The following is a 27,212-nucleotide window of genomic DNA, read 5'->3' as shown; positions in this document are numbered from 1 at the left end:
CTGTAAATTTAAACAAAGTCAAGTGTGCTCCAGAACTTTGGAGAAATACTGCTTTCAAACAAGTCTCTTTCCACAGTGACCTGCAAAGCAGTAAGCTATTTCTGATTATTTTAGTGGCTACATATGCATTTATTTTATTAGTCATCTGGTAATTACAAGATTCACAGGTAGAAAAATGTTGAAATTGGACTTAAGTCCACCCTAAAGTACACCACTAAGTACTTTTGTCTTACCTTTGAACAGTGCTTTTTCATCTTCTTGCTCATGTGCTACCATCACTAAACTAGTAGATAGAAAATAAACACCAGAAATCCAGGTTCTGAAATTCATAGCTCATTGCTACTGCACAAAGTATGTTTAATTAAAGGAAATTTTTCATTCTCTGCATGTTAAGAAATCCGTTTCCTCAGGCAGGCATTTAAAAACAAAGTTTAGAAGGCTGAATTGCCAATCCGTTACGTTTTTGTAGTTTAAATTTGTGCATTTACCTGTTAGGTACTTCCAGCTTTTCAGTTTGGCTTGTTTTGGGTTTTTTTTTTGTAACTGTTAATAAAACCAGGTTCAAACTCTAAGGTTTACTTTCATTAAGTTCTCCTTTCCACCGCCCCCCACCTCCATTTTCTGTCAGTAACAACAAAACCTGTGCAATAAGCACCATGAGGCTGTCCTGAAATTAGTACTAGTATACACCTATAACTTCATGTGTTTGGCATATGCTGTATCAGATAGGACTGACATAGAAACAAATTCAAAAGCAAGTACTATAAATACACCGCATACAAATAAGCCATGTAAAGCCAATGCAGAACAATGAAGAAATTACATTATTAAAAGTTTTTATTTAGGTTTGGTCAGTACAGGTAAGATAATATTGGAGTCACAGAGCAATATGCATCAACAGGATACAACAGTTCTTAAAAACTGAGTAACTATGCACACAATTCATAAACATTCGGTCACCTAAGGAGAAAATGCACAGATGTATGGTGGGAAAAACTGTAATTAACACTGAAACTACTAGAGGACTCCCTCAGTAAGTCCATCTTTTTAGTGATAAAACTACTGTACTGGGCAAACTTGGCAGTCATAAACCCACAGCTATTATGACAAATCTTGAAGGTGGTGTTAAGTATAACAGTATGAGTAAGAATGCCCTTACACAGCACAGGTTCTAGATATACACAGATTTGTACAGACATCATTTATGTTATACTTTATGGAAATAATTTCCATTTCAACTTCACATTAACTCATATAAAAATAACTTGAGCTACACAAACGTCCTTTTAGCAACATTCAACGTAATTAACTGTTAAAATTTCCGAAGTGGCAGAGGTATTGAAGCAAAAAGAAACCCACAAAAAGGCAAAATTGTGACAAGTATGCACTAATTTAAACGGCTTCTGGACAGTATCCTCTCCCAATTTCAATGACACTGTATAAAAATTTTGCAGAAAAATGTTACAAAACTGAACCCTGCACATTTACACTGGAGTCCAAACCATTCTGGACATGACGAGAACCCACAGTTCTGTTACCTTTCATGCTCACTGTTTTCTCCTCTTGAGGATCATGATTGGAGTCTGTGTCATTTGAGTGGTGAGTGAGAGAGTTTTCACTGCCAGTGGGAGAGTCTACACTTTCATACCCAGTACTGAGCTGGTTTATGTAGCTACCACTTCCTCTACCAGTTCTATCTTCAGAGTGGTTGGACAGCTTATTACCATTCCCTGGAGAAGCTGGGAAGTCATCTTCCGTGCCGCTACCCTCCCTATAAAATCCAGGCCCAGACGTCCGCTGATGGGAGGAGCTGCCATTGCTTGGTCCGTTTGCCAGGCGGCTGCAGTCTTTGCCCACAGCCTCTCCCTGCTCTGTGGGCTCAGAGGATGGAGTCCTGCTGGTACCTGGGTTGGAGGCCTGGGACTGCTGCTGCTGGTACTGTGCCAACTGCTGGCGAGTCTCCTTCAACTGCTGCTGAAGAACTAGAATGGTACTCTGCATACCCTCTACCTCCTCATCAAGCTGGATGATGAAGTCATTCAATTCTATGTAAAGAAAACACATTTGTTGCAAACACTTAGTAGCCCATATATAGCTTGAATCTCAGACAAGAAATTAAAATCCCATAACTCATTATTTTATGCTGAAATTTTTCAGTGAACTATTTCTTAGCCATCAGGTATGCACTGGTTTTGATACTCTGCCTCTGAAGGAGAAACGCTTAAAAATTGTGGTATCTACCTGTTTTCTATATTGCTATTCAAAATATGTGAGAAAAATTTAATTGCTGGGCAAGAATGGAAGGTATTTAGAAAAAAGCTCAATTACAATAATTAGTATTTTGCAAGTAAATCCTAATGTGTCTTTTGCTCAAGTATAAATCTCTAGCAGAAATACTGTAAAAGTGACCATGAACCACATCCATACGTAACAGATCTGAGTTACTGTCAAACCCTATTCAGTAGCCAAAAAAAAGGAATTATTTTTTTTATCGTATTTCGAGGAGGTTTCAATTCTTACTGTGCTTAATCCTTTAAATCCTTCAAGCGAGGACACGAAAAGACCTTACCAACAAGAGTGTTAACAACCTTCACAGGGTGTTTTAATATTTATGTATCAGAAAAAGGTTTTTACAATTAGGACTGCATTCTGGAACAAAACAAATTTGATCTCAAAACAGTATAAGAAACACTGACTCAGTCTTCAATCCAACTGCACCATCAGTATGACAGAGCAAATAAAATGCAAACTGCTTAATATTGTGAAAATAAAAAAAGTGTTCTTGCTGCTATGGAAAACAATCATTAGGAAAACTTATCACAGGAATATCGATATCTTGATTCATGTATGGGGAAGAAGCAATTCAGTGCTGGAAATTACTACATAAAAGCAGCAGTCTTTAAAGAATGTCTACACTTGCTTCCATTACGTACTTGGTGAATTCTGCTGAAGTGCATTACCAAAACAGTAGTTACTATTCCCACAAAATGACATTATACAGTCATCTACCTTGAGAGTTCTAGCTATTTTATACTGTTACTTTCTCAAAGAGATGAAAATATGATCTATCCTTAAAAATGCAGGACATCCCACATTTGATGCCGTTATCAAATTTCTAGTATCTTACAAACTTCACATGTAAAACAAACAAAAAGATATTCAGGTCTATGTGATGTCTAGATAGGTTATATCCCCAAACTTCAGATAACCTACTCTAACATTGTATGAAGAGCCACTGACACTACAAAGAATTTGAGACTGAAGACTTTTAAACTTGCATTTTCCCCTCCATTTGAATTATGCAAGAGGTCAGAGTTTTTAGACAAATTCAATTTAGGTTTACAGTGTCGCAAAATTCAGACTGTAAACATGATGAGATTTTCATTCATCTGAGTTACCAAAGGGAAAAAAAAAACCCAACAGTTTTTTATATTCTTAGGCGTTGTTAAAAGTTGCCAATTTTTTAAAATAAATTCCAAATGAGTCAGAGTTAACAAGAAGCTTTCTGTTCTCAGTGCATGCCTAGGCTTTATGTAATGTTAACAGCCTTCATCTTGCCAATTCACCAGTAATGCGTGGAGTCTAAACATTCCCTATTAAATAGCAAGACTTACAGGACAAAAATCTTGATTTCAAACACCACATTACTGGAGCTGCGAATCCCACCAGCTCCCCCAAAGTTAAGGATTCTGTTTGTTTAACTAAGACTACCAGTTAATACTATTGTCATATTTTACTCAATATTACCCTTTCATACTGGCAAAGATGGTTTTGTATTATGTGTATCATCACAAAATTAAACTTGCAGAAGTGCAAGGCAACTTCTATTTTTGTTAAAAAAATCCCTTACCATCCTGACTGCTTTTAAGTTCCTCACTATATTTCTTCTGTAAAGCCAATTCTGCCTCAAGCTGTGCAATACGTCCTTGGGACAGCTGCCTTCCAAGCTCTTGATTCTCCTGGATAAGCATTCGACACTTCGCCATTAACTTTTTCCCTGTTTGGCTGCAAAGGAAAGAGCCATCTATCACAAAACAAATACAAAACCTTCAGGTATCTTCCTCAATCACAATTACAGACAAAAAGGAGATGCAATTTCTGCATGTCACAATTCAAGGAACATTATGCCTCAACATAATTGTCATAGCAGAAAGTCTCCCTATAGTTACCACATGCTGTTCCATCGCCAGTTGATCTTCTGTCGCTGTCCCACAAAGTGGAAGGCAAGTTTTATTACTGAAAATATGAATAAGCATATTGTACTTTTTCTGATACCAACATCTGGATTATCAATATGCACAATCTTGCATGTACTAATTCTTAAAGGAGTTACATATTTGATTAAAGATGTGCTTTGCAATTCAAAAGAGCAAGGATTGCACAGCAAATTATAAGCAAAATCATTCCCCATTTGCTGTACTAGTGAAATTTAGTAATTGAATTTGAATGAAGAAAAGGAAGTTGCTTGGGGGAAATAATAAATCTCATGTTCATTTTTCATACTGACATCCATTTTTCTTTAAGAGGTTTAAACATTCATTTGAATGCTGTCCAGGTACTCTTGTTTAAAAAACGAGATGTCTGTTTTTCAACTCAGCTTATATGTTTGACAGTCACATGCAGTGTCTGCTTCATGATTTCTATGGTCAGCATTTCTAAAGTACATCTTGTATGGTGAGGAGGAATGAAAATGTAGCTAAATGTTAGAAGGACATCAAGGAAAGGGTATATTATCTATCTACTTCCTTTAAAATTACGTATTTCAGATCATAAGTAATGATCATTAGGCTGTTCAGTTTCTGAAGGAAATGTGGAACAAGTAGGAAAACTTACTTTGAACTGACAGGATTTCCTTTACTAAATTGGTAACATTACACATCTTTAATCTTCATGATAAAAATCTCATTGTAAAGCATTATAGGAAGTAGTATGCAAATTAATATATAGGCAATACAGCTGACTCCACAAAAGAAAAATTGAAGTCCTCTAGGACACTTAGTCTGCCAAGTCAGGATAGCATCCCCAAACAGTTCTCCTTTTCATAGGCTCAGCACCACAATGAAGCTGTCATCTTTTCTATAGAAGTGTAAGCTCTGCCAAAACCCCCAAACTTGAACAGTTTTATTGTGAATTCAATAGCAAGACTTGCATTACTTTTCAAGACCAAGAAGGTCATTTAATTTTTTGTATGCTTTTAAACAAGTGACAAATACTGGAAAAAAAATTGAGAATTAAAAAAGTAGAACAGGACATTTCTGCTACAATCACAGCCACAGTTCTCTCCTGCAACCAAAATACCCAACCAGACGAATTTAAAACAGCAATTTCCTTAACTACCTTCTGACCACTCAAGCCTTAGACAACTTTTAAGTTCTGCCAACTCTGCCCCATTTAACATTTTTCAACTGACTTTCCCAAATCTTTCAGATGGGCTGCTCCAGAAGGAATCTGGCTGTGTAAAGTCCTGGAGGCCTGAAACTCTGCTAAAGGCAGCAGCCTGTTTTCTTTCTTGATGTGATGTCCAATGCCAGGTCCTTGAAGTTTAAATTGTGCTGACCTAATACAGTCCAAGTCGCACATTTAAGATGCAAGTTTCCTTAGAGATGTTCATTCTGTGTAAAGCAGGACCACTTTGGAGATAACCAATGTGACAGATCCCAAAAGTTATTAGGCAGACATGATTTTTAGCCATTTGCAAATTCCTGTTACTGTATTCATCATCACTACAAGTAGAAAAAGTTTACAATGCTTAAGTCATTTAATGCTTTTCTCTTCACAAACCAACATCAATTGCAGAATCAGCAAGTACCAGTTACCTTGGAATTGGGACAATTTTAGAATCCCATTAATATCTTCAAGTTAATTCCTGCCAAAATGTAAAATATTTATTACCTGTATAGAAATTTGCATAGTTACCTATAATGCTATTTCTTCCCATCAAAATTTTTCCAGATGTTCTGAGCTAGTAGAGAGTAACCCTTACAATTTACAAAAAAGACAACACATTCAAGAACATCAAATCCAATAACTATTAAAATAATTCCTATTAACTGTAAAACTAAGTTCAGCATTGTTTTCACAAATCCTCTGGAACATACAGGCAACAAAACCTGTAAGAATGTAAGTGGTTAAATTTCAGAAGACTAGAGTTTGTTGTACTAGGTTTACTGCAAAATGACATTTCAACTAATTTTTATTCCAAGTTTATATTCCGCTTAATGATGGTTAAAATGGCTTAGCATAGCCATTCCTTTGATTATGTGCCCTTTTATTTCCCCCTCCAGACATCAGCAATGTTTATGCTGCACAGCCTTATCTACATTAAGGTCCAGAACTAACTCTGCTTAGGGCTGCAGTTAACTTGTTATCCACCCCAAGAACATCTGTTTAGGATGTGAATAGGACCACTGACTCTTTCAAAAACTAAGCCAGATGCCATGAAATGAGTAGTTGTGTACAAGGATGGGCAATTAATGCTATTAAGAAGGGGGGTGCAAGATGCAACGAATGAGAAAAAACTACAAATATTTTACATGAGCCAATTTCTTTACCTTTCAAGAAATAAAAACCAGTAAAATCTTAATCCAGTTAACAAAGACAGCCTCAATTATTTACCAGGCAATAACTCTAACTTTCTATATTCCAGCCACTGCATGTATGAATTATGCACATTCACACCACTGACTTAAAATTATATGATGCAAATTATGTATGATGCTACAGAAATAACGTTTTGACACTTGAGTTTGAAAGGAAGTCACAAGTTACTTGTCTCTCCTCAGTTGCACACACATTTAGAGCCTGAGGACTTTAGAAAACAACCAAGCTGTATCTAAACGTATTAAATAATTTTCTCAACTCCAAGTTAGAAACAAGCAATCTGCATGGCATGTCTCTTTCAACACATTATAGTGAGCTTTACAAATGGCTTGGTAACACATTGACAATTTATTAATATAAGTCTTACCTCTGTTTTGATGCTAGATCATTAAAATCTTAGATACTGCTATAGCAAAATCATTCCGGATGTATCACTTTTAAAAAGGTAAAATTTTTCTGTGGATTTTTCTTTTGCTGTTAAGTCATTACTCATGCAAAAAAAAATAAACCTGCATAAGTATACTACTCTTTGATCCCGTATTAATCATCTGAAGCACAAACAGTTAAAGATACTTCCAAGTCAAAGTTATTAATGGCATCTTAATAAAAGTCATCAAAACAGTTAGAATACATCACCTTCTGTGACAGCTGAATGTATCTTTTTAATTTTAAAATGAATTTTTTAGGATCAGACTGAGTCATAAAACGTTGCCCAACTGTTTTGAAAAAATCAAAACCTCAGATTACTAAATAGAACTCTATTTGCTATGGGAAAAAACAAACACACAAATGCTACACCAAATCTACATTTTGCTTTACAGACCTCAGATGTGCACTCCCAACTGTCCCAGATTGCTACTCTTACAAGTAACTTGGGACAACAGAACAGAGGCATCAATAGAGTAGCAAAAACTCCTTCACTGATTCAACCAACAAAAATGCATGCATTTAAGGCTTTTTTGGTTTGTTAAAATACTGACTTCGTTTTCAGCGAACGAGACAATGCAGAAATGACAACCTGTTCAGTTCTCGTTCATCCCAGGAGTTTCACAATACAACAGTAGAACCAGAAGTGTTCCTTGAACTCTATATTACAACTATTTCAAGGCACATTTTATAAAGAAGCACAATACAAAAAAACCCAGGCATACAACGGAATAAAAAACACCCCACCAACACTGAAGACAGTTGCCATCATGTGCCTCCTGTATTGAGCATTTGAGATCAGTTCTTAGTATGAAGATCGAAAAATTCTCATTTCTGCATGAAAACATGCAGTGAAATTCTTATCACAACCAGTTTTTCTTATACATGCTAGTTGTGATCAAATATATATTGCTTCAAACAATTTTAAACCTGCTTTTAGATGGAACGTACATTTTCGTACAGTCCTAATTTTGAGGCGTCCACAGTATTACCAACCATCCAGAAAACAGTTCATTATTTAGCAACAGTGACTTAAGGCTGCATCAAGTGCTAGAGAGCCCAAAGGCTAAACAGGCAAATGTGTACACTACCACTGTTGTGATACCAAATAGCACTCTCATGGCTATTCAGAACTGGTTAGCAAGTAAACTCTTTAATGCAAAATTCACCTCATCAAGTTTTGACCCAGCAGTTCAGTGAACAAGCAGGAAGTCCACAGTCTTATTGGCAAAACTGACTTACAGTGTCTCTAAGTCACTAGGCTCAAGGTTAAGAGCGAAGCATATTCCACTTCTACATTTTACGGGAATTTTACATGTTCAATTCATGATTTATAAGCTCTAGGTTCTCTCTCCTCCAAACTGTCTGTAGACACAGTGTGCCACAGACTTAAGACTTCTGTTTCTCCCTCTATTTTCTTCAAATAGAACAATTTTGCAAATGTCTACATGTTCTAGAAAAGATTTTTTTTCGAAGATGGCCATTTCTTCAGAATAGTCCGACGCTGTCAGGCCTCTGAAGCAAAGGGGGAGAAAAAAGCTGAAACACAAGGTTCATCTGGTAAGTTTTACATTAAGCATTACAAGCTGGACAGTATAAGAATGTGGCTTTTGCCTCAAAACGTCTGAGTCTTGGTGTGGAAACGAGTACTTGGCTGTCCCACCATAGCATTCTCGTAGTGGGACTGTCAGGGAAGTCTTGACTGGGGAGTATTTGTTTTGTTTACCTATCAGGCGTAAATTTCCAGGCACTCAGTTCATTTTGGGCTTGTTCCAGTTTGTCTTTAGTCTGTTCCAGTTCACCTTTCATTTTTAGGAAAAACAAGTTGATGGCTGGGTCCACCATTGTTGATCGCAGTTGGGCAACACTAGGCTGCTGAACTTGCTTGAGGTACTGAATCTGATTCTGCATAAAATAAGAAAAAAAGGCTGTTATTAATACAATATTAAAGAAAAATTATAAGTAATTTTGATACAAATAAGAATAGTCACTCCAAAGTTAACATCAAGATAGCTTGCCTTCTTTCACACTGTAACCCAAAAAACACAGGACAAAAATCACTTGTGCACTCCTTGCACCCCTGTTCATGTACATGCTCACCCAAGCCCCCATCCTACCACCTGCCATGCTTAACCTTTCAAGGCAGATTCCTCTCCAGATCCCAGATCATTTTCTCCATGTCAATTTACATTTGTCAGAACAGTATCTGGAGCATTAGAATGCTCCCTTTCTTTTGTATCTTCCTGCACTCTTTTTGGGGAACAAAGAGCATATGGAAAGAATTATCTGCTTAAAACAGACAGTTAATTCCCACTTAAGTCCAGCATAAGTTATTAAGGAACATTACAGCTAAAACTGACAAGAAATATTTACAAACAAGTAATAAAAAGGTTTTATGAACTTCTAAGGTTTTTTGCAACTGCAATAGTCACTTCTGATGCACAATTGTGTATTTTATAAACAACAAAATTTAGAAATATTGACAGCAATTAAAAGATTTTGTTCTCTTTCAATAACCACAAGCCAAAGGAGTTACAATTTTATGTGTTTAGAACCCAGACACTTGCAATAATCAAAATTTCAGAAGTAATAACTGAGAGGTTTTCTTTTAAATATAGTATTTATTAGTCAAAACTTGAATGTCTATAAATGGGATTAACTTTAGGTTTCTTAAATTCTCATCCCATCACAACAGACATTATCTTGAATTGTACTAGGCATACATGTTTAGAATCCTGCTAATCACCAATATCGCACCAACCTGCACAGAATGTGTTAATTCCTAAATTCAATTTATTATGCTCCCCGTATCATACGCATTTCTTCATCAGCAAGAGGTGAACGGAGTTACCTGACATTAAAAGACATTAACTGAAAGTCAGGTGGTTTGCTTCCTGGGCAGACAGTCCTGCAACCAGACTTGAGAGCAACAGAGTTTCACTGACAAACCCTAAAGGGAAAGAGTCTCCCTGCACTCTTTGCTTTTACATGGGCCAACAGCACGGCCAGAAGCACTGACAGCTTAACTATGCTCCTGTACATGCAGTTACTCTGTTACGGGGTCTTTATATGACAGTGATGAAAACAAAGTACAGAAGCCCTACATACCTTCAGTGTGCAGTAGCAACCTCAGTTACTTCTAAATTGAGTATAATGTGTTTTAATTTATATATTGTTAAGCAGCAAAAATTCCTGGATTTTATTTCAAGTACATAGTTTCAAAGGTACTGGAAGAACTGAAATATTTCCTTTGACACATTAATTTGGTATTATTGAAATAAAAATACTTAGCTACTTAAAAAACCTAGAATCATCATACTTTAGACTTTAAATAGACAAACTTTTATGTATCCAGAAAGAAATATAAAGGGAATAAAGGACTGCATATAAATATTTTCAAGAAATAAAGCACTCAAGAACCCACATACAAACATTGCCTAGAAACAAGAAGTCCAGATTAAGGTTATGCTAACATTTCTTGGAGGGCATTTTACCCCATGGGTCCTTTGCCTCACTGAATGCGCAATATGCTGCTCACTGAATAAAGATCAGTTTAATTCATTGTTATTGATGTGTATTTTCTAGCCACTCGATTCTTCTGCTGCTGAAGTATTTCAGCAACCTGTCAATTCTTTGTGATGGCTACAGCTAGTAGACAGTGAAATGGACAACTTCACTGGCAACATATTTCAGAAATATAATCATGATACAGGAACACTGTTTTCAATCCATTTTTAAACAGGCATCACAAGGTGGGGGGGGGGGGGGGGAATAAGGCCATGTTCCTTGTCTTACTAAGGCCCAGATTCCTCCCTCTTCCACTGTAAATCTAAAAGCTGCAACAGATTCCTTGAATCACTAACACATAGAATTGCTGCCACTGCTCCTCAGTCATGCCAGAAATGCATTTAAACACTCCAGGGGACTCAACCAATGCTGCGCAATCCCAATCTCATTGGGATCTCTCCAGCTCACACTCCTGAGACCAGCAGATGGCACCTGCACAGGACTTCAGCTCAACCATCATTCCTAAAGCAGTCATGTAGAACAATTAACAACCCTTGCTCATTCCATCCCCAAACTTAAAACCATTCTTTCCCTCCACTTTTTCCAACTCAAATTTTCTCAATCCCTTCACAAGTGCTTCCTCCAGCTGTAACTCCAGAGTTCTCATCTGTAAGGCTGTTCATCCATGAAGACCTAGCAACCTCCTCCCAAAATGACCTTTTCCCAAAGCAAGCCCAAATGTCTTCCCTTTTCTGCCTATTTCCTGATTATGTTTGTCTTCCTGCTTAGCCAGTCCAAACCTCACATTCTTGCTCCCTCTAACCACTTTCTGGTATGCGTCACCTCCCACTGATACTCAAGGTGGTAAGGGTTAGGGAGCAGGAGAGTTTGCCTGCAGTCAGGACCAACTTCAGGCTACAGCTGAACCTACAGGAACAGTCATGTCCAATGCTAGACCCCAGGGAATGCCCACTCTAATACCTGAAATGCCTACTGACTTCATATTCCCAAACATGAAAGCACACACAAGTTGGTATTTTTCAAAAGCCCATCAGATGGACAAGCAGGGCTAATTTTCATGAACAGAATAAAAACCTTGGTATCAGCTTTCTCTCTGTTCCAACCCAAGGCAGGACAGCACTGCAAGCGGTCCATTTAGAGGACATCAGGCTGTGTGTTTTATTTGTGTGGATTTTTATCTTTTTGTTAAAGACAGACAGTAACATTTTCAATCCCCTAGTTCCCACATTCTTGGAAATAGTTGCATGCTTTCAGCTGAAATCATCCAAAGATAGCTACAAGGAACAGACTCTAAACATGAAGAATTTACAAAACAGATCACAGGTGCCTGAGAGAAAATGTAAGCAATCTAAGTGAGACCAACTGTATATCCTTCTTATAAAGAAGGAGTAGGAAGGAATAAAATGCAAAACTCAGAAGAGAAAAAGCACAACAGAGCAGTAACCTAAAGCACAAGAGTAATGACTATCTCGTGCTACAGTCCAATTGCACCCACAGAAAGTTCCACCCATTGTTATCTGTTCCATAAAAACCATATTTGAGCAACAAGTATTTCCAAATGTCTATCCACTTATTGACTTACAGTAACTGTGCAGTAGCCTGGGAGGGGGTTAAGGCCTTTCCCTGAAGTAGCATTAACTTTACCACCACCTCTGCCAGAAATAAAGCTTTATGTAGAAACCATAGCCAATACCTTACCCACACTTCCCTAAGAGCAGCAACCTCTTTTAGGTGGTTGTTCCTGCTGGAGGAAGGTAGCTCAAGGCTACTGCTGACAACAGGGCACACAAGATGTTAAACACCTGAACTTCAAGGCAGCCCTCAGTCACCCTAAAACTGTGGAGTAACTTTGCAGCACCTGTCACAGACTTTTACTAAGCTGCTGGCTCTGAAGAAATCCATATATTCTCCTGCTAGACTCAGCACAGAGCACAAGAGAGAATGGAGCTATGCGCTCCACTCCCATTTCTTTCTTCAAGAACAGCACTGATACAGAATAAGGGCAATGATTCTGCTACTGCTACTCCAACATGCACACCTACACTTTCAAGATGACAACTGGTGATTTTCATAAGCTAAAAACACAACAAAAAAGCTACTATTTTTAAAAAGGGTGAAAATTAAAACACCAAGATAGAGCTCATCACATCTTATTTTAAAACAGAGCAGGTGTATTTTAACAAGCAAGGTGTTCTACACAAGTAATCAGAAAACTCAGTCTTTGACAACTACTAGCAGTTGAATATGGTATGGTATTAAGTTTTTAACCATTTAAATTTGATAGCGGCAAGTTTGTAAGAATAAAATGTCCCAAAAACAAATCAGTAGTTTCCATGAAACTAAACACCATAGATGCTCAGTCTTTCTAATTAAAATGTGACAGGAAACACTGAAGGCTTACATATAAGTGTTACTGGTATATTTTACGTGTAAGTATGGATTATAAAAAATGTTAACTCTAATAAAAATATGAAAAAATTGTTTTATGGATTAAAATTAGGCATGTCAAACAACAGCCCACGGTGAATAGTTTTTATTAAGTGATTTAGCAACCTACAGCTTAGCTTTGCATCTTATCCAACATGATCCTTCAGACCTTCTTGAAACCATGTGCATTTTTAAACTTGAAAATACTTAACGGTGACAATGCCTCCGTTATAGCTTTTACACCTCTTCTTCAAGGATGCATCTTCCTATTTCCATATACTATGGAGATTACAACCTTGGTGTTTGTTATTCTTGAGTCAAGAGCAGGAAAAGTATGAGCCACCCGAGTGTGTGGGCCTATGTCTGTTTTTTGTTTCTTTTTGGTAGGTTGTCACCCACCCTTTTTTCTTTTTTAAAATATACTGAAAATAAAAGCTCTTCAGAAGTTCTTCTGCGCAGATGTTCTGGAAAGAGTGTGCAGCTATAAACATCTAACAAAGTGCAGTCAAAAACCCCTATAGTCTTCATACTGTCAAACTCAAAACATTAAATACTTTAAAGTTTATAACTTCAAGGGATGAAGAAAGGTAAATACCATACACATGAATTTGGTTTTGGTGAAAAACATACATTTCTTTTTATTTATTTTTAGTATTTATTGGTTTAGCTATATGCCCGGGGAGGTGATCCTTCCACTCCACCTGGCACTGGTGAGATATGTGGGGTACTGGGTCCAGATCTGGACTCCCCAGTACAAGAGAGACGCAGACATATCAGGGTGAGGTCAATGAAGGGCTGTGAAGATGATTAAGGGGCTGGAGGATGTGACACAAGCAGAGACTGAGAGTGTTAGGGCTGCTCAATCTGGAGAAGAGAAGGCTCTGGGGATGTTATCAATGTGCATAAATACCTGACGGGGAGTAAAGGAGGCAAAGCCAGTGGCGCTCACTTGAAAGCACAGGTGATAGGCATAAACTGAAATATGGGAAGTTCCACTTAAACATAAGGAAACACATTCTGCTGTGCCAGTGGTTCAGCACTGGCACAGGTCACCAAGGAATTCTGGAGTGTTCATTTTAGGAGATGCTTAAAAGCCAACAGTGCATAGTCCTGAGTAACCTGGTCCAACTAACCCTGTTGTGAACAGGCAGGCTGGACTAAAACTCCAAGTCTCTTCCAACCTCAGTGATTCTGGGCTTCGTTTTTTGCCACTGCAAAGTTTAATCCCCTCTTTTTCCCCCCCCCCTGTTTAAAGCACTACTTACTGTGAACTAAAGTGATCTTATGGTCTTAAGAGCAATGAAAGCACTGTGTACAGAGTTCAGTCACACTACTATACCTGACAGCTCTGAAAACCTTCAGGCAAAAAAGAAAGGAAGACTTAAAAAAGCAAAGGAAAGTTGTAATACTAGTTATTAGTTTTGCACAGAGCTTGTATTTTTCTTAAGAGAAGCTCTGAAGAGTGTATTACTGAAACTAGCAATAAGCTTTTTACAATCCTCTCAGAAACTGCCAGATTCAAGGAGAATGAAAATTATGTTAAGGTAATCCAAAATGAGATAGCTTCAAGAAACCAAGGCTAAACACAAATGAAAAAGTCACAGAACGTGGCCAGAAATAAAGGAGAGAGAAACAAAGATCAACAAAAAATGTATTTAGAACATTAGTCATTAAGCAGAGCTGCCAAATTTCAAAAGAACTTTGAACAAGTCAGTAGCAACTTCACCTATCCAGCCAAACAGAGGCTTACAAATACCTTGTTATCCAAAGGCAATATAAATATCAGCCTAAAACCCCCTAAATGAAACCAAATAAACTCAATCACATCCTTACATTTTAATTTCTTCCTGACTCTAATGATATTCAGAAGTAACATTTTTGTAGATATGCACAGTAGATAAATGCTAAAGGAGAGTAAGCATGGCACATGCAAGAATTAGCTTGAAGTAAAAGCCCTTCCAACCACAAATGCTGCTGAAAATCAACATAAATAACTAATATTAGAAAACCCCCACACTTTAAGAAGTGATCTTTACTAACTCGATAAAAGCTGAAGTACCCTGCCATTTCTTTAAACACAGAAAATGTGATGCCGTAGATCCACAAAAAACATAGCACATAGTACTGGCTCAAAAGCTGATACTCCTGCAACAGGAATATCACACTCATCCTTTCTAAATACTTACAGTACACTCTTGCATCTCCTGTTCCTTAGTTGCCAGCCTCATCACCAGAATGTTTTCTCTTCGGGCAGACTCCTGCTGTTGCTGTTTCAACTTCTCTTCAGATTCTCTCAACCCCGTCACATCATTAGCTAATACAAGCAACAACACACAAAGCATGTTTTATACTACCCTCTCATAGAAAGTTTTTAAAAGACAGCTAAAAGAATCTGAAGACCAAATTCATAAACAGAAGTCATAAACAGCTATGCTTTTTGCAGTCATGTTAATAACTAGCATAAACAAAAACCAATACATCATTAAGTATTACAAAAACTTGACAACAGGTGGCTTTAAATCCATACCCCTGGTCCTTCTTTAAGACTTACTAGAATTTTGAAGATGTTTCCATGTTTATATAGGAAATAACTTTTAAACTGCTAGCTTAACCAACTATTATTACAATCTGCAGTCTGAAACTTGGGAAGGTGGAACTGCCCAGGTATGTGTAAGAAGAGTTGAGGCCAGGGTGTGGGAGGAGGAAAGTCTGTACTCTGGCAAAAACCAATCTACAATCTGTAAAACAGTGCTGTTTATGGAAATCCTCAAACTGGTCTCAACACTCCATGAGCAAACAGTAAGACATTCAAGAACATTCTGTCACAACTAGACTTCTGATCCATGAACATTTATGAAAACTTATATATGAAATATGAGAGAAGGCAGCACATTTCCAAATTACTCAAAAACATATGCAAGCAACCCAATACCAACTGTATACATTCACTCTGCTACTTGTCATGTATAAAAGAATGAAAAATTTTAATAGTTTAGATTTTCATTTTTTTCCAATTCCTTGAGAATAATCAGCTGCAAATATAACCTGAACATCACAAATTGCTTCAGAACAATGATTTCTAAATAATTCTTTGCAGATAATTCATTAACACTGACTACTATGGCTTGTGTTGTTTCCAAAATCAAGAAACTGGGAATGTTGAAACAACTTATTTATCTATGTTTAGACAGTTTGAAATGTGAATGGAATCACCTGCTTCTATTTGCTATATTTTAGTCTCTCCAAAACTCAACACATCATGAGACAGCACTAGAAGGATGTAACAACAGCAAAAGAGAGGATATCCATCCAGACTGACAAAAAAACCCCTTCAAACTCAAGTGGTACTACAACTTCAAGTATTTAGACTGAAGAGGTGAGTGGAAAACAGGAAAACACTCCATCTCTAGCTGCCAACAAAGCTTTTAAAAGTGACTTAGGACTGGTTGTTCAGTCACTCCCAAAATGTATTCATATTTTCTCATTTCGGAGTAGGATGTTTTTCCCATATTATCTTCCAAAAGACCAAGTTTTAAAGACCATGTAAGAATGATCAGATCAAATATTACTTGCGGACTCATTTTAGACATTTACTTCTAAACACTATTTCCCCTCCAAGTCTTACAATCCTGTAAGACTACTAAAGGCACAGATATTCTTGGGAGTATTTTGGTACATAAAGTTTCCTTTTCTAACGGTAAAGTTCTGAAAGTACACCTATTTATGGGGTTATGCTTTGAAGCTTTTCCCTGGCCAGCAGTCTGAGTCCTATAGATGCAAAAATAAGACTTTTTAGATGGTGTGATAAATTTGCAACTGGAAAAGAAGTTGATAAGAAAGCTGGGAGAGGCTGAAAACCTACAGTAGAAAAAACAGGGGCTATTTTCCTGACAAGTAACTGACATAATACATTATTATCTCTTATTTCTAGCACTTTTAGAAAGCACAGATACTACTTGATCACTCTGCTTTATACATTCAGATAACTTGCATCATTTTGAAACCCAGCTAACTTACAATTAAGGTCTGTGTACTTGCCCTCCAGAGCTTGCACATATGCTTCATACTGTTTCCACCTGTTGCAGATGTAAAAAGAAAAAACAAGAATTTTCTGAAGCTCAGTTTGTAAAATCAAGGCATCTCATCCTAAGCTTTCAGAGTACACACTGATAACATAATCAGAAAATGTCAAGAGAGAATTACAGAATTGCACAGAAGACAATTCTAGTTTTAAAAAAGGGGCTTTTAATCGTGGAAATAGTTAAATCTGCTTTGTATCTCAGAAGAATAAAACAGTAGCCGTGCATTACAACACTTAAAACTCACATCTTAAAAATTAGTAATTTAGACAAACACTGGAATCAAACACTAATTACTTTGTTATTTTTGTAAAGTACCCTATATATATATATATATCCTATTCTCATAGAACAATTCAAACAAAATTCTGTAATAAAGTGTGATAAAAATACAAGATTAACTATGTTACCAAGTGAACAAGACAAGCAAAACTGTATTATAACACTAGAAATGGTGGTCTAGGTTAGGCAGTTGTATCAGCTCATTCAGGTTAAGACCATTCTCTGATTATATTCATCATCCATAAGCCAAACAGTTCAATAACTCTTTGAAAGCATGTTATTTAGGCAATTTATCTGCAGCCAAAAAACATCACTTAAAAACAGCATTTCATACAAACCATCAAATCAGTAGCAAATAAAGTCTGCCATAAAGTTTAGCATGGAATGCTTTATGAAAAAAGTTCACAGCGTGGCGGTTTGGGATTTTTGAGTAGTACTCTGCACTTAACTATGTGTGCTCCTCTTGATGGTACAACTGCACATTATAAAGCAAATTCATCTACTAACTTACCACTACAGAAGAAGGTGTCTGTTCCCTCCTCCCCATCACCTTCTCTCCCTGACACGTATTTTATGCCAGACTCATCATAACTGCTCTATTTTAAGTCTCTAACCTACACCACTACCTCAACTGAAACTGTAAAATCTACCTCTAGGTAATTTTGACCATTTAGTGAATTCAAACAGCTCATTAAAGGGTCTAAAAAGCATCAGAGATCTGTAACAGAAAGCAAGATCACACCACTGGGAAAAGGAAGCATGTAGTATCTTCCTTCAAGCAACAACAAAATTTTACATTTCTTCAGCTGAACATGAAAACAGCATGAATGAACTCTCAAGCTCTGTAAGAGAGCAGTATTTCTACTTAACCCTTAAACTAACCTCTCTGCTCTAAGAAGTTTCACCATTTGACCATTAAAAATTCTGTTTGTTCAGGAGATTTCAATCTCCCAAAAGTAAAACTGAAATGGTCTACTAAACAGCAAACCTAGTAAGAATAACCTAGTTTTACATTTAAAAATTACATGCAATAAAACAATTGGTCTTCAAATACACAGGACTACTTGACTTTTAAGTTACACCTCCACAGCCCAAAACCAGTAATTCTACCAAAATTGTGACACCCCCACACTCCTGTAACATACAGAGCAAGTGAAATGAGGACCTGAAACACAAGTTATGTAGACATGACAGACCTCTACCTGAAAAAAAAAAGAACCCCCCAAATAACCACCCACAAACAAATCATGCAGCCTACGGTGGCCAAGAATGCTATAGATAACACCTCTATAGCATTCATATAGATAACACCTCTAAGTCACCTCTCAACAACTGCTAGCATTTAGGCAAGAACTAAACTCCTGGAAAAGAAAGCCTAGATGGCACTAGGCCATGTCATGGATTTGAAGTCATATGCCCACCAACTCTTCTAGAAAACGTTAACTACTCAGATGCGGTATTTTGTCAAAAACCTGGTGAAGACACTTGCAGTTCAAGCAACTTGTATCGGGTCTGGCTGAGACAGAGTTAATTTTCCCCAGAGCAGCCTTCACTGTGCTGTGCTTTGCACTGGTAGCTGGAATGGTGTTGGTAACAGATCAGTGTTCCACCCACTGCTAGGAAGTGCTCACACTTCATCAAGGCACATTCTCCAACATTCCCCCCTCACCAGTAGGCTGGGAATGAGCAAGATCTTGGGAGGGAACACAGCTAGACCCTTAACCTCCTTGCCCCGGATTATGCCTTCCAGTACACCTGTAGAAGACTAAGGCTCATCAGTGAATCTGAGGGGGGAAGAATGACAAAGGCTAAAAGCCAGCTTTTTTTCTCCCATCAGTTTGCTTTCCACTCAATATGGTAGTTTATGTCCATAATCTGATGGTTCAAAATTAATAACCTGAAGAGCTTCACTGAAGCGCTACTTGGAAAGGCACTCAAGAACACAGACAGCAGAACTGGGAGGACACTCCTGAATCTATTCTACATTCAAGGGATCACAGTCTCACAAGAACTGGAAGGTAACTGAGCAGCATTACGTCAGTTGCTTAATTCCCTTCGTTCTCTAACAATATTAAGCAGACTTTATAAAGGTAATTTGAAGCTATGAAGTCCTAAATACTTTTTCTTGAAGCACCCATTTTTTATGCTGCACTTTGGGGTTCACAGCAAATGACAAGTAGTTGGGAGTTGAGACACACACTGCACTCAGGCCATTCCAAAAAGGACTGGCTCTAAGTCCCTGTTGATTGAAGTTCACTAAAAACACTGTATTTCCTCAGAAATGCTTGTGCATATCTGAGTGCTTCAGTGTTTTACCAGCTAAACAATCAGGGCAATACTGATCAGATTTTTAGCTATGATCCACAGAGTATTTTTTTACTGCGTTCCTGGCTCTTCTTTCTCTCAGAAGCTCCTACAGTCAAGGTAAGTAACTACTGCATTGAAGAGGGGAAAGACTAAGATGAGTTCACAGCCATGAGACAAGCAGAAACTCAAGGTCAGATCTGAAGTCTCTCTGTTGGGTCCTGCCCATGTTCAGTCAACAAAAGTTAAAATGAGCAAAACTAAATTATGTACTTCATAGAAAAGAACAGTAAAACTGGGACTCATGGCACAGAAACTGACCAAAAAAAAAGAGAATCTTTTCTACATACGTATTTCATCACTGCAATTGTACAGCAATGTTGACTTACTACCTAAAAGGCCAAAAGGTGATGACACATGTCCATCTTAAAAAGCATTTGCCTCACCAAAGCATGGACCAGAAAAATACATTCCAAGTCTCAAGACAATCTAGTGATCAGTACATGCTTTCCTAAGTCTCAAAGCAGTAGAAATGACATTGATTAAAATACATGTGTAATAATAGTATTTTATTCCAGCCTACAGATGAAGCCAGCAGTTAGTGTAATAATTGCTAGCTTTATGTGAAATCACGATTAGAGGTGAACTTACTAGAGACACATAATTCACCCTCCCATACAAAAAAAACCCCAGTGTTTGAAAGACTGATCAATACAAACAAATGAAATGGACATGATCAAAACAGAATTTAAATTTCAATTTCTGGGTATACTGAACAGTCATTCTCCTTAAATTCATCAAGTGCCCTTTTTGAAAGCATGTTAGTTTTTCTACACACTAAGATGATGATTCAATAGTAACATTGCTGTCATTAGCAAATTCCCTTCTGCCTCCTTGTTAACACAGGTGAGCTGCTGACATACTTTACCTCCTTGGGTGTATTCCATCACATTCTTGAATATATGTTGGAAATTCATCTCTTCTACAGCATCAACTAAACATTGCAGTTATAGAAACTGATTACAACTGGCAGCCTTTTTGTGTTTTCACACTATCAGTCAGAGAGCAAGTGGCACAGAATCTATGCTCTGGTACCTTTCACATGAATTTTATTGCAGGAAGTAAGGGCACGGCTTTGAAGACTTAGGAGTTTACTACTGCCAAAGATAATCTTGAGGACAGAAATTTCTATGAAAAGGATCACAAGGCCAAAACCACTTATCGAAGAAGAATTTTTTTCTTACTGTTTAAATAAATTCTTCTTTACTACCCAAAAGACTGGATACTCAGAGGAAGACAGAAACCAGTTTAAGCATGTAGAGCCAGACTGTGTTTACTCCCTGGAAAAAACTGTCACCCCAAAAGTAGCTGGCAGGATAGTTTACCCAGAAGGGAGAGTAGCTGATCACCATGTACATTAAGTGTTGCATATGTAACCCTGTGTTTCTACACAATTTAGTCTTTGTTCTATGAAACAGCAAAATTTACCTTGAGACCCTCATAATGCTAATAACTCAGCGTACAAAAAGCCAAGAAATAGTGTTTACCAAAATGCACAGACTACTCCAGCAGATGAACAGATGCCCCACAGATGGTTAGTTTGGATAGCTCCTGGTTTACAAATCAGAAAGTTCAGGCATACACAGACAAGCAGCTTGGGACGGTTTCTTTAAGCAGGTGGTCTGGGCAACAGGATTCCCTATAATTGCTTTTGTGGTGACATTTAAGCTTTCTAAAACATGAAAAAGATGGCCAGGCTCTTCCTTATGAAAGTTCTAGGTGATGAAAACTCTTTTTAACATTTTTCTGTTAATATTTGAACATGCTGAGAAGACAATTGAATGGACTGAGCAAGTGCAAAACATACTGGAGAAGTAGAGAGTTGACATTTTTCTGATGTTTAAAGTAACTTGTGATCTAGCAAGGAATCTAAGCAATCATATCTTCTGTAGCTACAAGTAAGAAAAAAACCCCACTCCTACTCATGTTTTACAAAATGCTACTAAGGATTTTGCCTCTTGGGAAAAAGTGTTCCCCCCCCCCAAACTACAAATAAAAATACTTGAGGCAAGAGAACAAATTTACAAAAGAAATGTATCATGAAACATGTAAAAGTTTTTCAGAACAGGATGCTAAAAGACAACAGAAGAGTAAATTCACACATCTTCCACTGAAAGTTCACTAAAATGTTGAGAAGGAAAAAAACACTTTTTACGTTACCTTAGAATAAGCTCATCTCTAGGTAAAACCTTAAAATCTGCTTCACTAAGGCGAACCTATGAAGCAAAACAAAAGCATAACTTATCAAGCTGTCATGATTACCTGGAAGGGTGAAGTCACAAGTAATTTTACACATACCTTCTTTGGGAGAGGTTCTTCATTCGTCATTGTGAACTCTGAAGGGAGAGGAAAAAAAAAGGAATTTTATTTAGTGTAGTTTCTAGTGTACATGGAACACTGAAACAGAATCTTGTACTTCTAGCCTTAATTTTTTTAATTTGCAGTATTACACCACTGAAATATTGATTCCACACAATGCAGCAGCAGAGTACAAAACAACACTACAAGTTTGCTCCTGTAATCTAGATATAGTCAGATGCATTTTTTCTTTCTATTTATGTCTAAAAAGCCAATCAGTAATCAATTCTTCCTATTTAACTAATCAAAACCTCCCAGCTTTGTATCAAACTGACACGTAGTATATGTCTACATCTACATAACACTGTATTTTACACAGCAGAGGATAATCAGGATCTGAGGAAAGCGATTTATACTACTACTCCTCCTCTTTGGAATAAAAGAGAGTAATTTGTGAACATTACACGTTCTTGCAAGTACTTACATGCTAAGATTCTAATAAGCAGGAAGTATTGTTATTTTAAAACCCATGTAAATATTTTCAGGAAAAGATGCAAAATAAATGGCTTAGATAGATCATCAAACTGAGTTCTTCTAGTGCATACAGAGCACAACAGGACTGCATTCTGCTAGGTTAAATATTCACACTGCCTTGAGTTATATGCCTCCTTATCTCAAAAAGCAATAGACAGTATTTTCTAGAACTATGATTATGTAAAATACACGGAGTTCATAAATCTTACAGGCATTCAAGTAATAATGAATGCAAGGTTTCCTAGAGGCATGCATCTTTGCAATATGCTTTCCAGTGGAAAAGCTGCACATAACTTTAACAGTTGACAAGCATATAAAGCTGCACATGTACCAGGGAAAGGATATGTCAACTCCTTGGTTGTGAACACTTAGCTTCCAAGGAACAATGCTCTTAAGTAGGAGATATTTTATTTTCTCAATGATTTTTATGGATTACCTTAGTATTTTCAGAATGACTCAATGAACTAATTTAACTTTTCCAAATCCTAAAACTGTTGGTCAGTAAGACGAGCAAATACATTCCAGCGAAGTAGAGCCTTTTCCATCTACACTAACTGACACCACTGACAACTACACAGCACCCTACCAAACAAGGTCCTGGTTAACAACAAACAAAACAACCAACACTCACTCCCTTCCTATAATAAATGCTGACATTAGAACCCACAGAAAGAAAACATTCAGTAGAAGCATCTCACTAATGAATGGCAGCTTCCTGCTGCTAGGTTTAGTAACACGCAGGCACATAAATGCTTCCCTAAACTTGGAGGTCCCCCCCACTCCCACCCCCTTCCCTCCCACTCACAAGAAGTTACTCAAGCATTTTACTTTAACTTCTGCATGCAGCTCATTATTTGAGACTGTTTTACCAAAAACGTACCTTAAATGCAAAATACAAGTGTAACAGACTACTGATACAAATTGCCAGTGCCCAACTCAGCCATTCAGAGTAACTTGAGAATGAGTACACAGGGAATGCTTGTGACCCCTGTATTTAGGCTGCCACCTCTCCCACAGTAATTTTCCTAAAGATTTTTAGAAATTTGAACTCCTTTGGAGTTTGGAAGTAGTCTTGAAGATCTCAGCTAGTGTTAAGTTTCTTACAGAGAGAAACATGCTCTTCAGATGTCCCACACAACTACAGCTAGCTCTGATTAAATGGTGCACACATTACATCAAGTCATTACGTGCGTGTTCCTCAAAAAAGTACCAGAAGCACACAAATACCAAAATATGTGAATTTGCCCAAAGACTTAGCTTGTAAATCCTGCTGCAGCATACAGCAATTACAAACATATGACGGCTGTCACAATCATGACTACAAGAATCAAAGGCTGATGTTTCATCCAAAGGTAGTCAACCTTGCATCTCCAGACCTGACACAAAATTCCAGCACCAGACCAGGCTACTCTAACCTCTACACCCAGCACATCACCATTTACAAAATCACCTTCTGCTTTCAGACAAGAGCACAAAAGTGAAGGCTGAAGTTATGGGCCACTGCATTAGAAGTTACTGTCTTACTGCCACCTGTTATTATGTGCCATGATAGAACCACACACTAAAAAATAAACACACACTAGTGAAAAATGTTCTGTAGGTTATTCTGGAAAAGTTAGGTTACTATTATCTACAGATAAACACTTAGTGCTCTTTCCACACATACGAATTTCAACTCACTACTGCCCTACAAAAGCCTTTTGGGAACCTGGAGTAACTTACCAGAAGCTTAGATGTTTACTACTGCTGTATCCCTGCTATCGTTGTGCTCCATGTTTCTCAGAAACATTAGCAGCGCCAGGCTGGCTACAGCAACTGTCACGGTGATTTGCCTTAGTTTTCAGTTAACGACCAGGTGAATCTGTATGCTACCGACCACAACAGTGCAACTGAAATGTTCGTTCTTTGAATTTAATACAGTAACTTCTCAAGCACTGTGCATCGAGAGATGCTTCTTATCACACAGCTCTCCTCTAAAAGAGATCATCTCTCTCCTACCCATATCAGAAATATCTTGCAAGAACATGATGAAGTGTTACTTTCCACAATAAAAAGAATCAATGTAAACAACATTCCTGCATAACTGACTGGAATTAACATGATTTTATTTTGTGATTTATATTATGAACAGCTTAACTGTACTATCCTAACTAAGCACTTTCATGATTTTGCAGAGACAGTGGCTGCCACACACCACTCCTGCATTTCTGCTCCTGGCAACAAGCAACATAAAACCATACTCCATACTTAGAGCAACACTGTCACAGGCACTGAAAGAATTTTTATGAAATCTCAGTGGTTTAGGCTTTTATGGCAGTTTCAATTAAAAGAGATGTGAAATGGGGAAAGCGCATTAATTTTAGTAACTCTGGTAGAAGCCCGCACACCTTTTCCTACAAGGTTTATAAAACACAGGATTTAAAAACTTCTTAAAAAACCTCAGTGAACAAAAATACTTAAATAATATCAGGTAGGAGGCCTTACTAGTTATGCCCGAACTGAGTCATTTTAATGATAAGAAAAAATAGTTTCATGGGGAAAACCCCAGCATGGGCTCCCAGCTCCCAAAGCACGTACGTGTGTGCATATATATACACACGTATAATTTAGAGAATCACAGAATCGTTAGGGTTGGAAGGCACCTCTGGGGATTACACAGTCCAACACCACCCCCTCCGCCAAGGCAAGATCACCTAGAGCAGGTGGCGCAGGAACATGTCCAGGTCGGTGCTGATTGTCTCCAGAGGGAGACCCCATGACATCCCTGGGCAGCCTGTTCCAGTGCCCTGCCACCCTCAACGTAAAGAAGTTCTTCCTCATGTTGAGGTGAAACTTCTTGTGTTTTAATCTATGGTCACTGCCCCTCGTCCTGTCCCTGGGTACCACTGAAAAGAGTCTGGCACTATTCACCTAGCACCCACCTTTAAGATATTTGTATGTATTGATGAGACCCCCTCTCAGTCTTCTCTTTTCTAGATAAAACAGGCCCAGCTACCGCAGTCTCTTCTCACAACACAAATGTTCCAGACCCCAAATAGTCTTTGTGGCCCTTCCCTGAACCCCCTCCAGCAGCTCCTTGTCTTTCTTGTACAGAGGAGCCTTTTGATGTCTAAAAAGAAAACCTTCACAGTAGCACCGTAACTGGTCAGCCCTCACACTCGCCTCAGCAACCGCGGAGGTGCCGCCCCCCCCCCTCCCGCGGGGCGCAGCCGCAGGTGTTTGACAGACCCAGCTGCTGTGGCCGCCCCCCAGCCCAAGCAATGTCCGCCCCGCCGCCCTCGCTCCTCTCCAACAAGGGAAGCGATAAGCGCGGCTCCCGGGGGCGCGCCGGCAGCCCAAGGCAGGGGGAGGAGGATCCCGGTCGCGCAGCCAGGCCAGGCTTCGGGGCCTCGCACAAAATGGCTCTAAGTGCTTCCGCTCCTCCCCCCCGCGCCCGAGGTGAGGGATGGAAGCGCCGCTGGGGTTCGGCACCCCGGGACCGCGAGCTGCCCGGTCCGTATGTCCCGCCGGGGCGGAGCGCCCGCACGGCCACTCACCTCCCGCCCGCGGCGCGGAGGCCCCGCGCCCCTCGCACGCCGCTCGCCTGGGCCGCACTCCGCCTCACATCGAGCGGGGGCGAAACGCCGCCACCTCCGCGCCTGCCGCCACCAGCTCCGCTGCCGCCGCCGCTACCACCAGCTCCGCGGCCGAGACCGCCGCGCCCCCCCCCCGCCCGAGCTCCCCCGCGCGCCGCTCCCGCCCGCTCTTTATTTGCGGGTTCTCTGCGCTACAAAATGGCGCCCAGGGAGGAAATGAGCGCCCGCCCCGCCCCGCGGGCGGTGGCTGCGCGCGCACGCAGCGCGGGGCGGCGGCAGGAGGCGCCGCAGCGGTGCCGGGTCGCGGTGCGGGTACCTTGGGCTGCTTGTGGGGCGGCTACCGCGGGGAATCGTCGCTCGCCCCGCCGGGAAGCGGCGGCTCCCGCGGGTTATTAGAGCGCCGATTTAAAGACCGTCGGTCAAAGGGGCCGCGCAGCGTTGGTATCCCTGGGGTGCCGCGCGGCCTCCTGCCGGCGGGGGGCGCTGCTGTCCGGCCGGAAGGGGCGAGTGGCGCCCGTCTCCCGCCAAAGCGGCTGAGGGGAGCGGGAGCCCGGCGCCTCCTGGGTAAAGCGCTTGGCGCCTTCCCGGAAGGCTGGCGGAGAAGATGGGATATCTGGGAAGGAAAAGTGCGCGCAGCAGTAAATAAAGTGCAAGATGGGTGCCGGGCTTGTCAGCGTGACTGTCGGGGCTGCCTGCCCCCCGGCCGCCGCTCGGCGGCGTCGGTGCGAGCCAGTATCGTCAGTGGCTAATGAAAGATAAAGGACTTAAATTTCACCTGCCTCCAAAGAAATGAAACATCCGTTTCCTCGTTTGGGAATAAAAACCAATAAAGTACAGTTTGCCCTTTATTGCAGTCTAGCACTGAGCTGGTGCTTAAATAAAGTTCATCCTTCTTACCATCCGTAAGCTTCACATTCCGCAAGCTGTGCTATTGGGTAAATGCTTCTGCCTTTTGCCGGCAACGTCGTAAAGTTGCTGCAGGCTAAAATAGTCTGTCAGCTGGGTTGCACAGATGAAACTGATTGTCACTATGTCAGTGCTGAAGGTGCTCCAGAAATCTCTCCTGACTGCTACTGGTAGCAGAAAGAATATAATCACT

At 39.4% G+C, this 27,212-nt stretch overlaps 1 protein-coding gene across 2 annotated transcripts; it reads right to left on the bottom strand.

Moving 5' to 3' along the window:
• Positions 1 to 819: 819 nt before the first annotated feature.
• On the bottom strand, positions 820 to 26,240 carry LOC121658912 (WT1 associated protein). Of its 2 annotated transcripts, XM_042016422.1 has the most exons (8): positions 26,075 to 26,240; positions 22,005 to 22,042; positions 21,867 to 21,922; positions 16,999 to 17,057; positions 15,168 to 15,295; positions 8,753 to 8,931; positions 3,851 to 4,005; positions 820 to 2,045 (listed from the first exon to the last, which is right to left on the bottom strand). In XM_042016422.1, exons 2-8 carry the CDS (start codon positions 22,032 to 22,034, stop codon positions 1,462 to 1,464), a joined length of 1,191 nt encoding a protein of 396 aa, XP_041872356.1. In that variant the 5' UTR covers positions 22,035 to 22,042; positions 26,075 to 26,240; the 3' UTR covers positions 820 to 1,461. The 2 variants fall into 2 exon arrangements, with proteins under 2 accessions (XP_041872356.1, XP_041872357.1); XM_042016423.1 differs by lacking the exons at positions 8,753 to 8,931; positions 15,168 to 15,295; positions 16,999 to 17,057; ... (1 more) ...; positions 22,005 to 22,042; positions 26,075 to 26,240 and adding an exon at positions 4,170 to 6,961.
• Between the last annotated feature and the right edge of the window lie 972 nt (positions 26,241 to 27,212).

The sequence above is a fragment of the Corvus kubaryi genome, unplaced genomic scaffold (genome assembly GCF_017639235.1).
Source record: "Corvus kubaryi isolate FWS band 111438036 unplaced genomic scaffold, C.kubaryi_AGA036_p1.0 split3-73, whole genome shotgun sequence".
In the NCBI taxonomy this organism is placed as follows: Eukaryota; Metazoa; Chordata; class Aves; order Passeriformes; family Corvidae; genus Corvus; species Corvus kubaryi.
Note: the sequence above shows the minus strand (reverse complement) of the source record. Positions and strands in the feature narration are given on the sequence as shown.